Source organism: Harpia harpyja, chromosome 22 (assembly GCF_026419915.1).
Source record: "Harpia harpyja isolate bHarHar1 chromosome 22, bHarHar1 primary haplotype, whole genome shotgun sequence".
NCBI lineage: Eukaryota > Metazoa > Chordata > Aves > Accipitriformes > Accipitridae > Harpia > Harpia harpyja.
The window spans coordinates 10,815,619-10,831,565 of NC_068961.1; the positions used below are offsets into that span (position 1 = coordinate 10,815,619).

Genomic DNA, 15,947 nt, shown 5'->3' on the forward strand with positions numbered 1-15,947 from the left:
ATGGGGCCTAAATAGCCGTTGTGAGGACTAGCTATCCATGTAAGATGAAGCAAATAACTTGATCACTCAGTATCCCTCAATTAAGCTTTTTCTTTGAAAAACTGTTCTGTGTGCTTTGTTCCTGGCTGATGTGCCTGTGCGCGGGTGGCAGCTCTGACATACTAAAAAATTTGTGGGAATCAGAACTTTGCACTAGCAGGTGGTCAAATTATACTAATTAATAAGAATTCAGTTTTGTCCCCAGTTTTCTGCCACGTAGGTGTGCAAAGGCTTTATGTGAGGAAGAACAGTTGAGTCTTTGCTGACAGTGACTGGGGAGAAGGAAAATGAAGCATTGGAAATCCATGGCCCTTACATGTATCACTGCATCAGGTGGACGTGCGGACAGGCAGGCACTGTGGTGCTGTTGTTGGGCAGCAAATGGTCTGCATGATAACACGGCAACTTTTCCATGGGCCCAGGCCCTGAGGTTGAATGTGCAGCCAAAAATAGTTAAGAAAGGGAGTCATGGAGAGGAATCTGATGTTTGACAGTAAGTTTAGACCACTTAGCTTTAAGGCTTGCACCTCAGTGAGCCTGAGGTAGGGCAGGAGCCCATGAACTTTGTAGGGTGTAGGAGGAGAGAGCCCAGGACAAGGGCAGCTTGGTATCAAGGTCCAATCATAAAAGAAGTAATGCCAGTGGGGCTTCCTTACTGTAAATGTCCTGTAGGAAGTGGATGTATGATCTCCACTCTGCTCTGAGGGATAGTAAACACACACCTCCTAACTCTTCAGTGTATGGGCCACCAGCCTCCAAGGCATTCTTTTTTTATTTTTTTTTTTCTCTTTCAATTTATCACTCTAAAATAATGAAACATCATTGAAACAGCAACTGTAACTCAGGTATTCTAAGTAAATTTCTTGATAATCAGCATTGGTTTATCTCCTCCTCTTGCTTCCTCTTCCAGTGACTATTATTTTGTTGAAAATATAAGGGCCTGAAGGAGGAAGAGAGGAAGGGTTTGCAGGCTACTGCCTTTCCTAGTAGTCAGGGTAGTCAGGTGAGAGCTTGGGTAGCTTAGTTCATACTGAGCATTTGCCGCAAAATACTGCCTCAGCCTCTGCCCAGGCTGCTGGAGAGCTGCTGCTGCCGAGCATGGAGGGAGGCGAGAGGACTCTGAGACGCAGATAGAAGGAGAAGCATCCGGGAGGAGAGATATCAATAAAACACAGAGACAGTAGGAATAGTGAGAAGGATAAATGGAAACCCTTCCGTGAGGCTACAGAGGGACACTGGGTGAAGCTGAAATACAGAGTGAGAGCGGGGTGTAGTGAGCTATGGAGTGAATTAGATAAAAGCAAGTTAATGCTGTGGTTGTAAGCTAGAGTCTGATGCAATCAGTCGTCAGTTATGATAAAAAATTCTAACTCCACTCAAAGCTGCAATTAGCAAAAGAGCATGTAACTGTCAGTCCCAAACCTTAAAGCAAGGCAGCCAAGTTAATGGCATTCCTTGCTTACCCTTACAGCTTGATCTTCCAAACAAAATTAAGACCTGTTAACAAGATAAAAACATGAAAGGCCATGATCCCTCAAAAAATAAATCAATCCCACCCTGCAAGGGGTACAGAAAGAAACCTTTCCTTCTTTCTCCCCCACCTTTTTTTTTTTTTCATAGCTTACTACTGTTAGAAGCAGATGTTTTAGAGCATAGTTCTGCTTGGTGACAGAGATGTGTTTCAGTCTGCCCAACACTTTAAATGTCTCTCCCACTAGAATTAATTAGCATTGGAGTGGATTGTCCTCTTGTGTTAGCATTGGAAATCATTCCTCAGCCACAGCAAAAATTTCCAGGATAGTGGCGGTCATACATTTTAGAACTGAAGTTCATGTTAAATTGAATGTAGTTGATGGAAAAATAGATTAATGCAGATGGAAGAAATTAGCCAGTGAATTAAAAAAAAAATAGGGTCACAGTCTGTAGTCTGGCAAATCATATGGCTTTTTTAAAAACCTGCTATTCGTAAGGAGCTCAAGTGATTAACTCTCTGAAATACAGCAAAAGCTGATAAATGAGTCACCAAAATGCTTACAGACAGTGACCAAGCAAGCAATTCTCTGCTTGATAGGTACTAATGGGACTGCAGGGGCAACCTGCAATAATTGTGCTAATGGACCAGCAGAAGTCAGAGACCACGCAGAGCTCTGTGCCCAGCAGGTTGGAGATAAGTCAAGGACAGCACAGTGAACTGGAACCAGGTCTGTCAGAACTGGGTAGGTTCAGAAGTAGTGCACTTGGGTTTGTTTTTTTTTCCTTTGCACATTTTTATATGATTTCTTTTGGGCAGGGTGAAATAGAAAACAGATTGGCAGTTACAGCAACTCACGGTTTTCAGAAGTGCAGCAGAAGATACTGACTCAGTACGTCTGTGAATTAGCATCATTTCAGAAGCAGCTGCGAAAGGCTGAAGGTTTTGCTCACACTTTCTGAGCTACTCCCTTTTCTGTGCTAGTCAGTAAGGACAGTAAACACAGTCCATCTGCCATTCACTCCCTGGTATCCTTGAGCAGAGTTTCTGTAAGGACTCCGTTGCCTGTAGTGAAGCTCTGGCAATGGTGGAGTATGAAAGCATTTTTCTCAGATGGCCATGCTGGCAGTTACATTGAACTGGTACGTCTGGCAGGGCATTGCACTTGCTGTTTGAGGAGGAAGCGCTATGCTATTGATGAATTTATTGCAAGAAGTCTCATCCTGGATTAATACAATACTTCCTTGAATAGGGTAGGTAAATATTTTGCAGTGCCTTTTCTAACCCCTGTTGTGGTCTTATGTAATTTATTTTCTCTGCTGCTGAGAAAATAAAAGAGTAAAAGCAGCTTCAAATATTCTTTTGTCTCTTATCTTTCTATGAGTGATAGGAGCAACTCTACCTCCTCAGCCACGTCAATGACATGTAAGCTGCAATCCTCTTTAAGAGTCTATTGACAGCTGGTTCATCATGTAAATCTCTTACAGTGAAAAGCATGAACCTGAATTTAGTGAATCTGTCTGACAAAAGGAAGAGTAAACCCAGAATGGAGGATAACAAGGAATGCACTTCTGTTTTCTCTGATGTGTCTTTAATTGTGTAAGCTAAAACAGCAGGGCTATGTCATAATACTATATAAATATACAATTTTGTTTCATCCATGGGCAGCACGTGGCTGCTTTGCTGAGCCGCTCTGTGTGCTGTATGTTGTGCCTCCCAGTGCTTTCCAGCAAACGCTCTACGCAGAAGTGGCGCAAAGGAATTTGTGCATTTTAGGTATTGTTTTTGGCTCACATCTACTTGGCATATTATAGTCTGTGCCCAAAAATAAAATGAGCTAGAACTGTAAGGAATAGTGATGTTTCAGAGTAAAAATTCTGAACATCAGTGTGTAGAAAACTATTGTTTTTAACCACAAATAAAAAGGGCAAGAAGCACCCATTACAAACCTGTTCATAGTTGTGTAACAGTATTGAAGAGGATTATAGGGACAGAAATATTTCAATGAACCTATTTTAACAGAAGACAGACTGTCCTTGGCAGAAAAGAATGATAGATTGTCATAAGGATTTGTATGTATGGGTATGATGCTAATCATAGTTTTGAAACTATAGGTCTGTCAACAAAAGATGAAAGAGCTCCACTGATGTCATTAGACCTGTCATGCTTTCCCTCGGTTGGAAATCTGATGTTTGTAAGGTAGAACACACAAGAATTCCACATCAAAAGCAGATAACAAATGTACCAATTTATTTACAATTTAGAGTAGGACTGATCATTTAATCTTCTTGATATATCCATCCAGCAAATGTTTTAGGCTCAAGCAGACAGGATGGAGAAAAGAGAGTTCTGGCTCTTCATACTGGTTAACCACTGTATGAATGTGGGGAATTTTAGGTCATATGTATATAATGCTTTGAGAGCATCAAAATTAAGCATAGACACCAGCTTCCTTATATGTAATGGAATTTATTTACTTGTATACAGAATTTATCATCATGATCCTACCCATGCTGCATATGTATCTCATCAGGGATGAGGTCTTCATGGTATCACGGTCTACATCGCATTTAGTCTTCATTAACAAGAAAGTTGCAAGTAGGAGCATACCTTGTCCTATTGAGGTTAAAGCGTTTGGTTGTTGACAAAAATAAATTAATATATAAACTGGAATAACACTACAGAATTGAGACTCTAACCATACCTCTTGCAATGAAGAACAAATGTTGATGGAGTCCATCCTTCTTTTCTAAATCAATGGCCCTTTTAAAATTTAATATGTCTATATGCTTCTGTCTTAAGTTCAAATCTGTTCTTTCAGCTCTGCCATGTGTCGTGATATTTTTTCTCTCCAGCCCACGCTTTTTCCTAATGCTTCTGGAGGAGATAATTCCCATAGCTTTAGTTCTTCCACTATTCTGATTAACATTGCATAACCTTAAAATAGTACAAAATGTTTTTTTTTTTTTCTCTATGACAATGTGATATGGACTTCTGCTTCTCAGAAACCTACGTTTGTTTGTTTGTTGGTTTTTAAAACATTTCTTTGCAATTGTAACCTACATCTAAGTGCCATGACTCCAATGTGATTCCATTATTTGGGCTTTAAAGCTGTTATTTTTGTCTAGAAGAGCAACCATTATTCTGTGTTGATTCCTGAGGTGCAGAAGAGCTACCTCTACATTAACTTTTAAGAACAATGTCTAGTTATGGGCATTTTAGTGTCTCGCTCTCTTTTTTTCCTCTTTTTTGTTACTTTGTTTATTGCTTCGCTGCCTGGAGTATCCACTTACCTTTTTCCTTCGCATTTCTATGTTGTCAGAGTAGCCTTCAGTTTTCCTGCTATGTCATACTCTACAGATAATTTCTTTTTGCAAACTGCCTGTGCAGACTGTATTAAAAAACCACTTGTTAGTGCAGTGGCTGTTATCTTGGCAACAGTTTCTGGAGTTGTTTTATTCAAAAGAGATATGTGAGAAGCTGTGTTTTGTTAGTACTATATCTTATGTTCAGGCATCTGATGTGTGGTTTCAAGCTTCTCTTATGTGGACGCACTAAACCTTTTTGATCTGTTTGAGTTTATAATCAAATATCTGCGTAACTGTCTAGTCCAACACATAGCAAAGGACAAGCTTGGGTTTTTTTGATGAGAAGCCTGATTTTTTCATGCTTTTTAAAATGCTAACAAGTGTTTTTGTTTGAAAATTAATAGATTATTCAGGCACTATATCTGCCTGAAAAAACAAAATACTTGCAAACTTTTTTCTGTCTTTAACTGTCTAAATTAACTGTGTCCCCCAGCATCTCTGCCAGGGTGGGACCAGAAATCCTTCGTCTCAATTCTTCTGCTTTTGGAGACAGACATATCTGTCTTGCTTCTTTAATGGGGTTCATTTGTAAGGACCTGCTGTTTTTTTTCACCTGTCTCTTTGAATAGCAGCTTGGAGCCTTCTGCTTTAATAAGGGGAAGAAGACAGAAAGAAGCCGATGACAATGGACAGCCATCTCAGCATGGGGTTTCCCCTTTTCTGCAAATAATCTCTTGCTGAAGAATTATATTTTTTCAAAATCAGCAGCACTGACACTTTTGCTTTTCTCTTTTCTTTTTCTTGGGAGCACAGAATGAGGTTTTATGTAACCTCATGTCTGGATGGCCAGAAATTTTCGTGTGTATGTGAAGGCTTAATGTCCATATGGCTACTAAGCAGAGTCCTGTCTTTTTTTTTTTGGTGATCAGTGTCCAGGATTTAGTTAGCTTTGGGATGGTGCTGGATTTTAGAGCATGCATTGCAAATATTATGGCACTTTTCATCAAGAATATATTATTTCGGGAGCAAGATGGACGGAAATCACCTCTGTGAGACTATGGAGTAACCAAAGTGTCACTCTGTATAAGGCCAAAGGGAACACAGTGTCTGAGAGGAGAGTCTGGCATCTGTGTGACTGAGAGGGAAGATGTGCATCGTTGCTATCAAGAAATATGATGTATAGTTAAACTGTGTTGCCGGAACAAAGCCAGCTGCCATGTAGGAAAAGGAATTTCCTTCTGAGCCCTGAGTGGCATGATTTTGGTTTTTTGACTTTTCAGTGCAGAGGCGTATGTTCTTACCTGAAGAAGGATTACACCTTAAATCAGGAGGAAGGGAAGCTGAAATGACATAATTTTTCTTTGTTTTTGTGATTTGTTTCCCCACTTGGGGGGAGACTTGTCGATTGTAATTTGGATGTTACTCTGCATGACACAAGGAAATTCTCAGAGTTTCTTTGGAATGCATCATTCATAATCCTTGTTTGGTTTTTTTTTTTTTTTTTTTTTTTTTTCCTTCAAGAATCTCAGTTGAATGTGTTTATGGACCCAGATCTTGTGTTTCAAATTCATCTCCCATTGCCACTGAATCAAAAATCTGTGTTTTAAAGCTGCTTGTTAACATAAATTAGATAGCTCCTTCTCTGATATTGCAGCCTTGAGGTACCTATAGATATCTGGGGCCTTTCAAGGCAGAAAAAGATGTCTTGTAGCAAAACAGAACCCAACGCTGTGGAATGAGTTTCCTGAGGCTTGTAAACTGCAAATGTTAGCATGTTACAGTGATCTTAGTAAAGGGCTATTGCAAGGAAGAGCGCCAACTTTGTGAGATAAAACTGCATTTATTGTTGAATGGTTTCACTGAATATTCTCCAAATGTAAAAGCAAATATTGTATTATTGTCAGCTACCTTTTTATTCTGTTTGGCTTCTTTAATTTGTTCCTCTGGGATTTTCAGTGCTCTAAAAATTTTTGTCTCTGATATAACTCAAGGTGGAATGCCACGACCAGTGATGTGCATTTACTCTGTACTGGAAGTTACTTGTTAGGAAGTTATGAGGAAATCATGTTTGGAAGGACTTGTTGATAGTTCTTTTTATTCCTAATCAACACTGAATAACTTTTTTGGTAAAAAGTCTTCTGTAAGAAAAAGAGATTTAATCTAAGAGCAAATAAAAAGTACATGAAAAAAGTACTTTTTGGTACCCTGTAATATAGACATTGTTTGTGTGGGGCTTATACATTATTTAGTGAAGAAATCTTTCTGTTATCTCAGAGTTAATTCTTCAGGTTCCTTTTATAGTCAACATGGGAGATGGGGAGGATGAAAATGATTTGAAAAGGTCTCTCTCGCCAGTGACTGTAACTATCCTAGACCAGACTTTTAGATGGCAAAAGTTACATGAATAACCTCAGTGTCTTATGCTCAGCCAGAACCTGGAAAGGAATTCTTAGTATCTCCATTATAATTAAAATAATGAAAAAAAAAAAAAAAAGGAAGGACTTCCACTATAGTGAAGAAAACCCCATTATTTTATCAACTTCATAGTGTTATTTCAATATATGATAGCTATATCTCCCCCTACATATTATTTATCTTAAAATTTTACTGCTGTTTCTTCTCTGTCTACTCCGAGTACTGTGTCTTATGCCCTAACTTTGGAGCAAATTTTAGGATTTTTGCTGAGTCCAGTCCACTGAGGTTAGGATCCACATAAAGGCCATATAAGTTGTCCTAGTTATATTGTAATACCTTATGAGAACCTGACTATTTACCAGATATGAGGACTGTTGAACTTGCCTTGTTTCATTTTACTGTGACCAAAGGACAAAATACAAGTCCCAGCAAGCTTACAATAGTTGGGATCCGTCATGTGTTTTTTTAAAACAAAGCTTAATTTGATGACAACTTGAATTTTTTAAGCTGTGCGGTGGCCTGTTGCTTGCCTTCACCTCCTCTCTGTAATACCTCTCCAGGCACAGAAATCCGTCACATTTTTTCATGTTGTTAATGAGCTTTTTTGTACTTCTGTCTGACTTTTTTTTGACCTCTAACCAAGGGACACACTTTGTTTTTAATGACAAAGTTTTTTTTTTTCTCTAAAAGTTGCAGGTATGAATAATGTTATCTCCAAATTCTTGGAATGAAACACATGGAACTACAATTTTAAAATAAATGTTTAAAAAAGAAGAAAAATAATTTCTTCATGACTTCATCTTTAAGTATAGCTCACTAATTACTCTTTTCAATCTCCAAAACAGGGGCGAGTGGCATAAGAGTATATTATAAGACTATGCAAGGCCAGAAGCATAATTATGTGTGACAGCTTGTCAGTACATTGCTTGGATTAAGGAAAATTGTATCAAAATAATCCCATCTCACCATTGTGTAGGAAAGTGTTCCCTCATCTGGGAAGCGGTCAATGGTCTTCTTTTAATAGTGCTTCCTTTTCTTGTATCATCCTTAAATTCAGCTAGTCTGAAAGTGAATCTTCATACTTCAACATATGTTCCCCCAAACCTTTGAGACTACAACATCATATCACTGCAGTGCTTGAAGAATAACCTTCTATAGAGACGGTCACATCATCGAGTTGTTTCTCAGACCTATCCTTCTGTTCATGTTTCCATCATCCAAGTGCCACATATTGCATCTTTGAGAGAGTCTGGTCAGATATAAAGTTAAAACATTGTTGTGACCACTTCCTTAACTTTTGAGATTCTTGGAGTAGCCTCACAGACTACAAAATAAAGTGTGAACCCCACTTTATTTGTCATAAATTCAGTTAGCATCAGAGCTGGTTAAGCTAAAAGCCCATCGTGAATGCCAAAGAGAAATGCTGGCATTTAAAAGCCAAGCTTGCAGAATATGTTAAAGTATTACAAGTGCAGCCATGCTTAAAGTGTTGCTGATAAATTGCTTCCTTATAGCAGATTCATTTTTAAGTATGCCCTGCAGCATTTGAGAATAATACCTCTTAACAGGTTATCTGTGTAATCCATAGAGAAACTGGTGTTTTGGAATTTGGACCACTACCAATACCGGATACTGCTGCCTATTTCAAATTTGCAGCTTGCTGGCAGTCGCCAACAGCTAAACTGTTTTGGCAGCACCTGCTCCTGAAATGTATTTTCTCCTTCAGACTGTCTGTAGTTTTTGTATGCTCTCTCTGTAGCTTTCCAATTTTCTTTGCTGAAGCAGAAAATGGAGAGGAGCAAACAGCAGCTACGCCTTTTCAGTGCAGCTTCTCAGTCCTTCACAGGGTAGGCTTTTCGGACCTGCTCTGTCACTGTGGTCCTGCTGGATAGTCATTAAGATCTGGGCTGGCCCGGGTCCCTGTCCCCATCCCGCCCCTGCTCCCTTGCTGGCTGCTGTGGGACAGGCCCTGGTTGGGGACGTCATGGCTCTGCCAGACCCACGGCCACCCTCTGCTCCTGGCTCCCTCCCACAGGGCAGCCGGACCTCGTGCTGCCCTGATATGGGAGCGGAAAATGTGTGGAGAGCACCTTAGTCCTCTTAGGTAGAGTCAGAGGAGCTTCAGGGCAGCTTAAGGATTAAGTACTTTCTTTTAGCTTCACCTACTGCAGTGAGGTCCTGGTCTGTTAACCACGTTCTGATGTCTTCTTGATGGAGACTTCCCCTAACAGAGGCTGCCAAAGACTTGAGGAAAAGGAGCTACCAAGTCCTGGAGGTATCTGAAAATTTCATTTTTCAGGAAAGTACAATAACTCTACAAAGCCTGATTTGATTTAAAAAAGAAGGAAACACAGGAAGCACTCTATTTTCCAAGCTATTTCTGAACTTGAAATTGCCCTACTTCTTAAAATAGCAGAATATTGTGCAAATGAAGAAGAGACCACTACCACATGCTCTTGCAGGACATGTTCACTCTCCGAATCCAGCAGAAGTGAATGAAGCAAGCACATTCTGTGTGCCCTATATAAAGAACCATGTCCATCTTGGAAAAGCTCAGCACACATTTCACTACATCTTTCTTAAGCATGTTCTTTACTTGCCTGGGGTCTTGGCATGGCAGATGCTTCTCAATATGAAACCTGCCAGTTGGCTGCGCCTCGTGCAGTGTCTTGCTGTCAGGTAGTGCCAGTGCCACAGTCCTCTGGAGAATCCTGTACAGTCCTGTCTAATAGAAAGTTAGGAAAGTCAAAGAGAAAATGAGTCTGTATTAAGTAATGCTTCCATTGCTAAATTTTTCTGACATCTTAATGGTGCATGCTTTTAAAGGGTCTAGAGGTTATTTGCTGATTTAGTTGAAGCTACATAAAGCAGTCATCAGAAAATGTCTGGAGCCTGTTTAGAGATGTGAGCTCTGGAGTCTTTGATCCTTCCCTTGACTCTTAGTGTGTCAGTTGGCCATACTTCATTTGTGATGGGTAGTTATAACAGTTCCCCCATGACGTGCTACCACTGAGGAGGAAACATGATGGAGGGTTGTGTCTCTGTGTGGGGACATATATATCATAATGTTGATGAATATATGTATACAGCTGCTTAATACACAGTAAAGGTTTAAAAGCTGAATGCTATGATGTTGGTCAGCACGGTTTGTACCATGTAACTGTTGTCCAAAAGTGGACTTTACTGGAAACTGACAAATACCAAATCTGGTGGAAGATTGTGTTTCAACTGCGGCCAAAAACTGGTGTGGGGTTTTCTTTCTTTTTTTTAGTTCAGTACATGTGATTTGTATAAATGTTGTCTATTCAGGGAAGATGATGCTTCTGAAATCAGGCTTTAGCCTGTAAGAATGTAGAAATGATAAATTAAAGTCTTACTGCTGTTACTAGTCTCCTGCATGATTAATTATCTCTCATATTCTTACTATGGCCTTCTTCTCCTCTAGGAAACTTTGCTTAAATTTTTATTGTATTTGTTATAATCTCTTGGCTCAGTAGTATTCCTGGAATTTTGTTTAAGAGGCAACCTCACACTTATAATGGTTTTAGTGATTATTAATTCAGGGAAGCATGCTAATTTTTTTTTTCCTGAAGAGATTCTGCTTTTAATTTTTTATATAGTAAAATTTCCAATAAGTTATGTTAAAAACTGTTGATGATCTTCCGTGGAAAAATATGTTTCCACATTTACCTCTTCAATTCTGACCAAATCGTTTCTGTAGAAGTGAGAATTATTGCTTTCTGTTGTCATAGAAATAGCTCTTTTACTGATAGTTGCGTGCACAATGTAGCGTATGGCAGATGAAGCATTATATTAGCTGATGTTTAAAATGTATGCTTTTTATTATAGGGAGTGAAAACTTAATGCATTGTGTGGCATGATTAATCTTTTCAATACAAGGCTAAATAATAGGTTCCAGCCAAATCTAGTGATTATTTTAAGTGTTTGCCAGCTAACTAGGATGAGCATGGTCTTTTCCTTTGCCAGGTTCTTGTAGGATGCTTACTTCTCTTGGTGTCCTCTGCTGTAGTGTATTTGGGATTGAAAGGTTGCTTATTGCTGAACAACAGTTGCTACCACGAAGTCTTTCTTTTCCTTTTGTTTAAAGTGGCATGTGTAAAGAGATTAGGAAATGCCTGAAAAAGTGGTCAGGGGGCAGGTCTGGTGCTCAATGGCAGGAATCGAGTTCTCTCTTTGGACTTCATCCAAAGTCTCCTGAAGACTTTGGAAGTTATCACCTGAAGGTAATGAGAAATAGCAGTGTGTTGTAGGTGGAACCGGCAGCAGTCTTCAGCCACCGACTCTGAATAACATCCAAGGAGTCATCAGCCTGTCAGTGGGAGCAACTGGAGTCTTGCACGTCTCTTCCTTTCCTCTCCTGCTCTCCCTGTACCTCTCCACGTGGCCAGGAGGGCAGGGGGACCCTGCTTCTCCTTAAACTGCTCAAATAAGTGGAGGAGATTGAAGGTCGTATCTCTGCTGTACAGCTGTAGAGAAGTACAAATTGCCACCAAAAGAGTGTGAACCTGGCTCATCCGTGGGAGCAGTGGCACAGCCACAGGTTGTGGGGGCTTCTGTAATAAATGTCTGGGACTTGCATTTGGACCCCTGTATTTTTTAATGCTGTGAGTGACATCCTTCTCCAGCTGCTGTCAGGCAACTGGAGCTTCATCTGTGGACACCTCCATGACTTGGCAGAACCTGCTGTATCATCTGGGGTGTGGACAGCCCTCCTACGATGCTGCTTCCTCTTCTGGGTTACTATGGAGACAGTCAGAAATTGTAATTGCTTGAAAGATTAGCAATGGGAAAGTATGACTTTGACTGCAAGTAACCAGCTCAGAAAACACACTTCATCGGAACAAACCTATACTCCTGCAGAGAGCGCCAAAATCTGTATATATGACTGTCACAGCAGTAGTCAAGTGGTTAAGAACACAATCTTCTGTTTGAAAGATTTCTCTTAATTAAAAAAACATGCCCAACTGTGGCAAATGTGAGAATGAATGTGGTCACAGCTGTGGTTGTGCAGGAGGCAGGACATGCTCTTCTTTTTCTGATGTCAGTTCTACACAGATCTTTCCATATGAGCGATGCTTTGTAAGCCTTTGAAGCAGTCCTTGTCAAATACTTTTTTCCATAGCTTTTAGTTTTAGTTTTCTCTCATCATTTTTGAATGAAAGGAAATGAGAATGTTAGTTTTTTGTGTAAAGATCTATGTGCATATCTACATATAAATGTATACATTTGTAAATGAAATTATTTAGTGTCTCTTCTCATATTTGATGTATAAAAAAACTAAGGAGTTTTGAGTCTGAACCATGAGAGAGGATCAGTGGACACAACTGGTGTCCAGCTTACGGGCTCCTCACCTGCACACAGTATAAATCCAGAGCAGTCTTCTCATCCTATGAATGGGTCTATCCACAACAACGGGCTAACGAGCTGAGCTGGTGATTAGATCCTTGGTAATGTTGCTGAATTGCTCAGTAGAGATAGATTGCACTCCATTCTAGCATGTAGGTATAACCAAAGTTTCTAGCTCTTTTGATTGAGAAGAAACATTCAAAGTGTAAACTGATCCTAGGTTTTGAAATGTGTCACACTGTTTTCTTCCCCTTATTTACTCAGTGTCACTATTGCCAGCCACTTGCAGGGCTGAGGAGCACCAAGAATGATGCTAAGAGGGGTTTTGAGCACTGCAGACTTGCTCTTCTAATAGCAGGGGGTCTTTGGGCCTTCCTAGGTTTTGCTTGCAGATGTTCTCTGTTATCTTTTGATGAAGTGGATGACCAAATCGCACCCATAGTGTCTCTGCAGAAGTATGAGAGGCACAGAAGGGCTTGCATTAGGCTCTCTGTTCAGGGATGACTTTCATTTTTATAATCCATGCTATTTTTTCATGACGTTTTTTCAACTTTTCTTTCTAGAGCTTTTAGCCTTCAAGATTCTTTTATGCCCTAATTAGCTTTATTGTTTATATTACTCTCATTCTCTAATTAGAGTAATCACATCATGGGGGAGTTGAGGCTCTTCTGCTTTTTCTCTAATTATTTTTGTTTTGTCAAGCCTGGCTGTTTCCTGCTGCTTATTCTTGTCTATGTGTTTTTACTCTCTGCAAATTGACGTTGTCATGTACTAATTGTTTTCACTTTATCTGAAGACCCTTTCCGTTTTACTGTATTGGCCATTCTTGTCAATTTGTGGAGTTCTACACTTCCATTAAAAAGTGGCAAGACATTTACCAGCAAGTGGGGATAACAAATGTGCAAAAAGAAAGGGAAGGTGATGTCTTTAACCTTCTCGATCCTTCACCTCAGGTTCTGTCATTTAAACCACCTCCCACCAAACCTTTATCTTCTCTTTCTGGTTGCTGTAGTTGCTTGGCCCGTCAGCACTCTTTACATACTGGTCACCCACAGTAGTGGTGAAGACCTGCTGAGGTGGGGGATTGTCAGAAGATATACATATGCCTATGTAGCACAAAGTAGTGTTGGTTATCAACCTCTAACAATTAGAAGGAAATGGAAGTTTTTGTAGAAAGTTTTCTGGTTACTATTCTCAGATTTTGCACATGTCCTAGGAGGAAAAGAAGAAAAGTAAGTGTGGACATGTTAATGGTGTGCGCAATGCAAGGTTAGATCAGAACAGCATATAGTATGTATGTGGAACAAGTGGCATCATTTTATTTAAAGGCAGAAACAGCTAATCAGTCTTTGAGTGAGTTAAATTTCTGAATGTGTAAGTTCAAGGACCACCACCAGAATTTTTATTAAAATTGTTGCCTTTGGATGCAAACTTTGAATGTAGTGGGATGCTGGGATTAGCTAGGAGTGTATCAGTAATGCTTAGTGAGCACACATTTAAAGTCCTGATAGTGTTTTTGCTATCCTTATGGATTCCATTTTGTAAAAGCTCTAGGTAATCTTTTACATCTAAGCCCATGATAAGATTAGAATAACACTTGCTTCAAAATACCAGAGTTTCTCTACTTAAACTTTTTGTGTGAACGATATTCTCCTATTTAAAAAAGGAAGCACTTCGATAGCTTCAGAATATGCCATCATCTCTTCACAGATGAAGTGTCAGTGCAATGTAGCACCTGAATTGTAATCTGCTCAACATGTGACCTGAGGTACTGGATAATTCAGTCTCTCTAACTCATTCATTCTCTTCTGTTGAGACTGCAAATACGGTGCTTACAGCAGAGTTTGAATGAGCATTGTGGCCACTCAAGGCTAAAATAACCATATCCAGTTGCTCAACACCTAGCATGGCTTCTGAGTGATAACACTACTAAACAAGCAAGCTGAAGCATTAACTGGAGGTTTTAATTTTACAAAGTCTGAGTTCATGCATACCTCTACAAATTGCAAGAAATTCCACTGTTTTCCATTATAAAGTTAAATACACAGATCCTTCTTTTTGGACTGGCCTTATATTTAGAAGATTGAATTACCAGTCACCTTTGTATATTTATTTAGTTGGCTATGATTTTATAATTTCTTTCCCCTCACAGTCCAGCAAGAGCAGAAGACATTTTAGGTTTCCTCTAAGTGTCTGTGGGAGTAATGAGATCTGCATACTGACCGTATGTCTAGCAGATTTCTTCAGGACTTTCTGGTGGTGGGTGGCTGCAGTTTTGAATGGAATAAATCTGTGTGCATCTGAATAATGGTGCTTTTGATGGGAAACGTCTCTGGAAGAGCCAGGTCTTGGAGAGTGTTCTAAAATGGCTCAATTATTTAATCTCTCCCAGAAGCCTGCCCCAAAGCCAGACCCCTGTGATTGTGCTTGATTCTCTTCAGCTGTTTCTTAAGCTTTGGGATTTATATTTTAGAAAAAGGCTTCTTTACAATGCTAAGCTCCAATATGGAAAGAAGTAGCTTACTCTCTGTTAATTATCTGTAGCACCAGGACCAAGACTTGACAGAAACTCTTTGGAAGGGATTGTGCTGCAGGAATGAAGTACTTGTACTTCAGATGAAGCTTTCTTCCCTAATATGAAGAGTGCTGAGGTGGTTACAGAAATTAGCAGATTTCTGGTGATCCATGCCTCAAATGACATTTACGGCATAGAAATTATCCTATTGTTTTATGTTTGATGAAGTACATTCATGTGAACTTATATGAATATATGTAATCATTTACCTTAAGAATTTTGCCTCATTAATATTACAGTGCGGTTGTTCCACTGTAAATTTAGGTGTCTAAACTATAAGCATGTGAGTGTAAGTTAGGTGTCTGTTGCTCTTCTGGCATTCAGAGGGAATGTAAATGACTATTTTAGATGCTGCTTTTAGGACAAGATAAATTTGTCTTATTTCCATGACTATAAGGAAGTAACTACCACGACTAGTTCAAACTTAATGAAAACCTTAATTTAGGTGAACACCATTCTTAAAGAATATTTAATCAGTTAGATGCACTTGTAGCAAAATGTTCTGTAGAACTGTAGTGAATCATTGTACTGCAGACTTACTTCTCTCTTTTTTTTTTTTTTTTCCCTCCAAAGATATCACTTCAATTTTTCCAAATTATTCAGCTTAAGGTCAAAAACCACTGGCTTTACAGAGAAGACACCACTACTGAAGGTTTCCTCAGAGGAAAATGGGTGAGTTACTTTCATTTTACTTGAAATACTTTTTCCTAAGCTCTCTTCTATTTAATTGTGCATGGCTCGCTCTTATATCCTGACACCAAACCTGCTGGGA

The 15,947-nt window shown here is 39.4% G+C and overlaps 1 protein-coding gene across 4 annotated transcripts in view; it reads left to right on the top strand.

Annotated features, from left to right (window-relative positions):
* OCA2 (OCA2 melanosomal transmembrane protein) overlaps window positions 1-15,947 on the top strand; it is a 293,670-nt gene that overhangs the window by 33,812 nt on the left and 243,911 nt on the right. For 3 of the 4 annotated variants that reach the window (XM_052774012.1, XM_052774014.1, XM_052774013.1), the window contains exon 3: window positions 15,749-15,847. In XM_052774012.1, the coding sequence (XP_052629972.1) occupies window positions 15,749-15,847 (99 nt within the window). Of the gene's footprint in view, window positions 1-2,087; window positions 2,241-15,748; window positions 15,848-15,947 lie in introns of those variants that run through there. The other variant, XM_052774015.1, reaches the window with a different exon arrangement.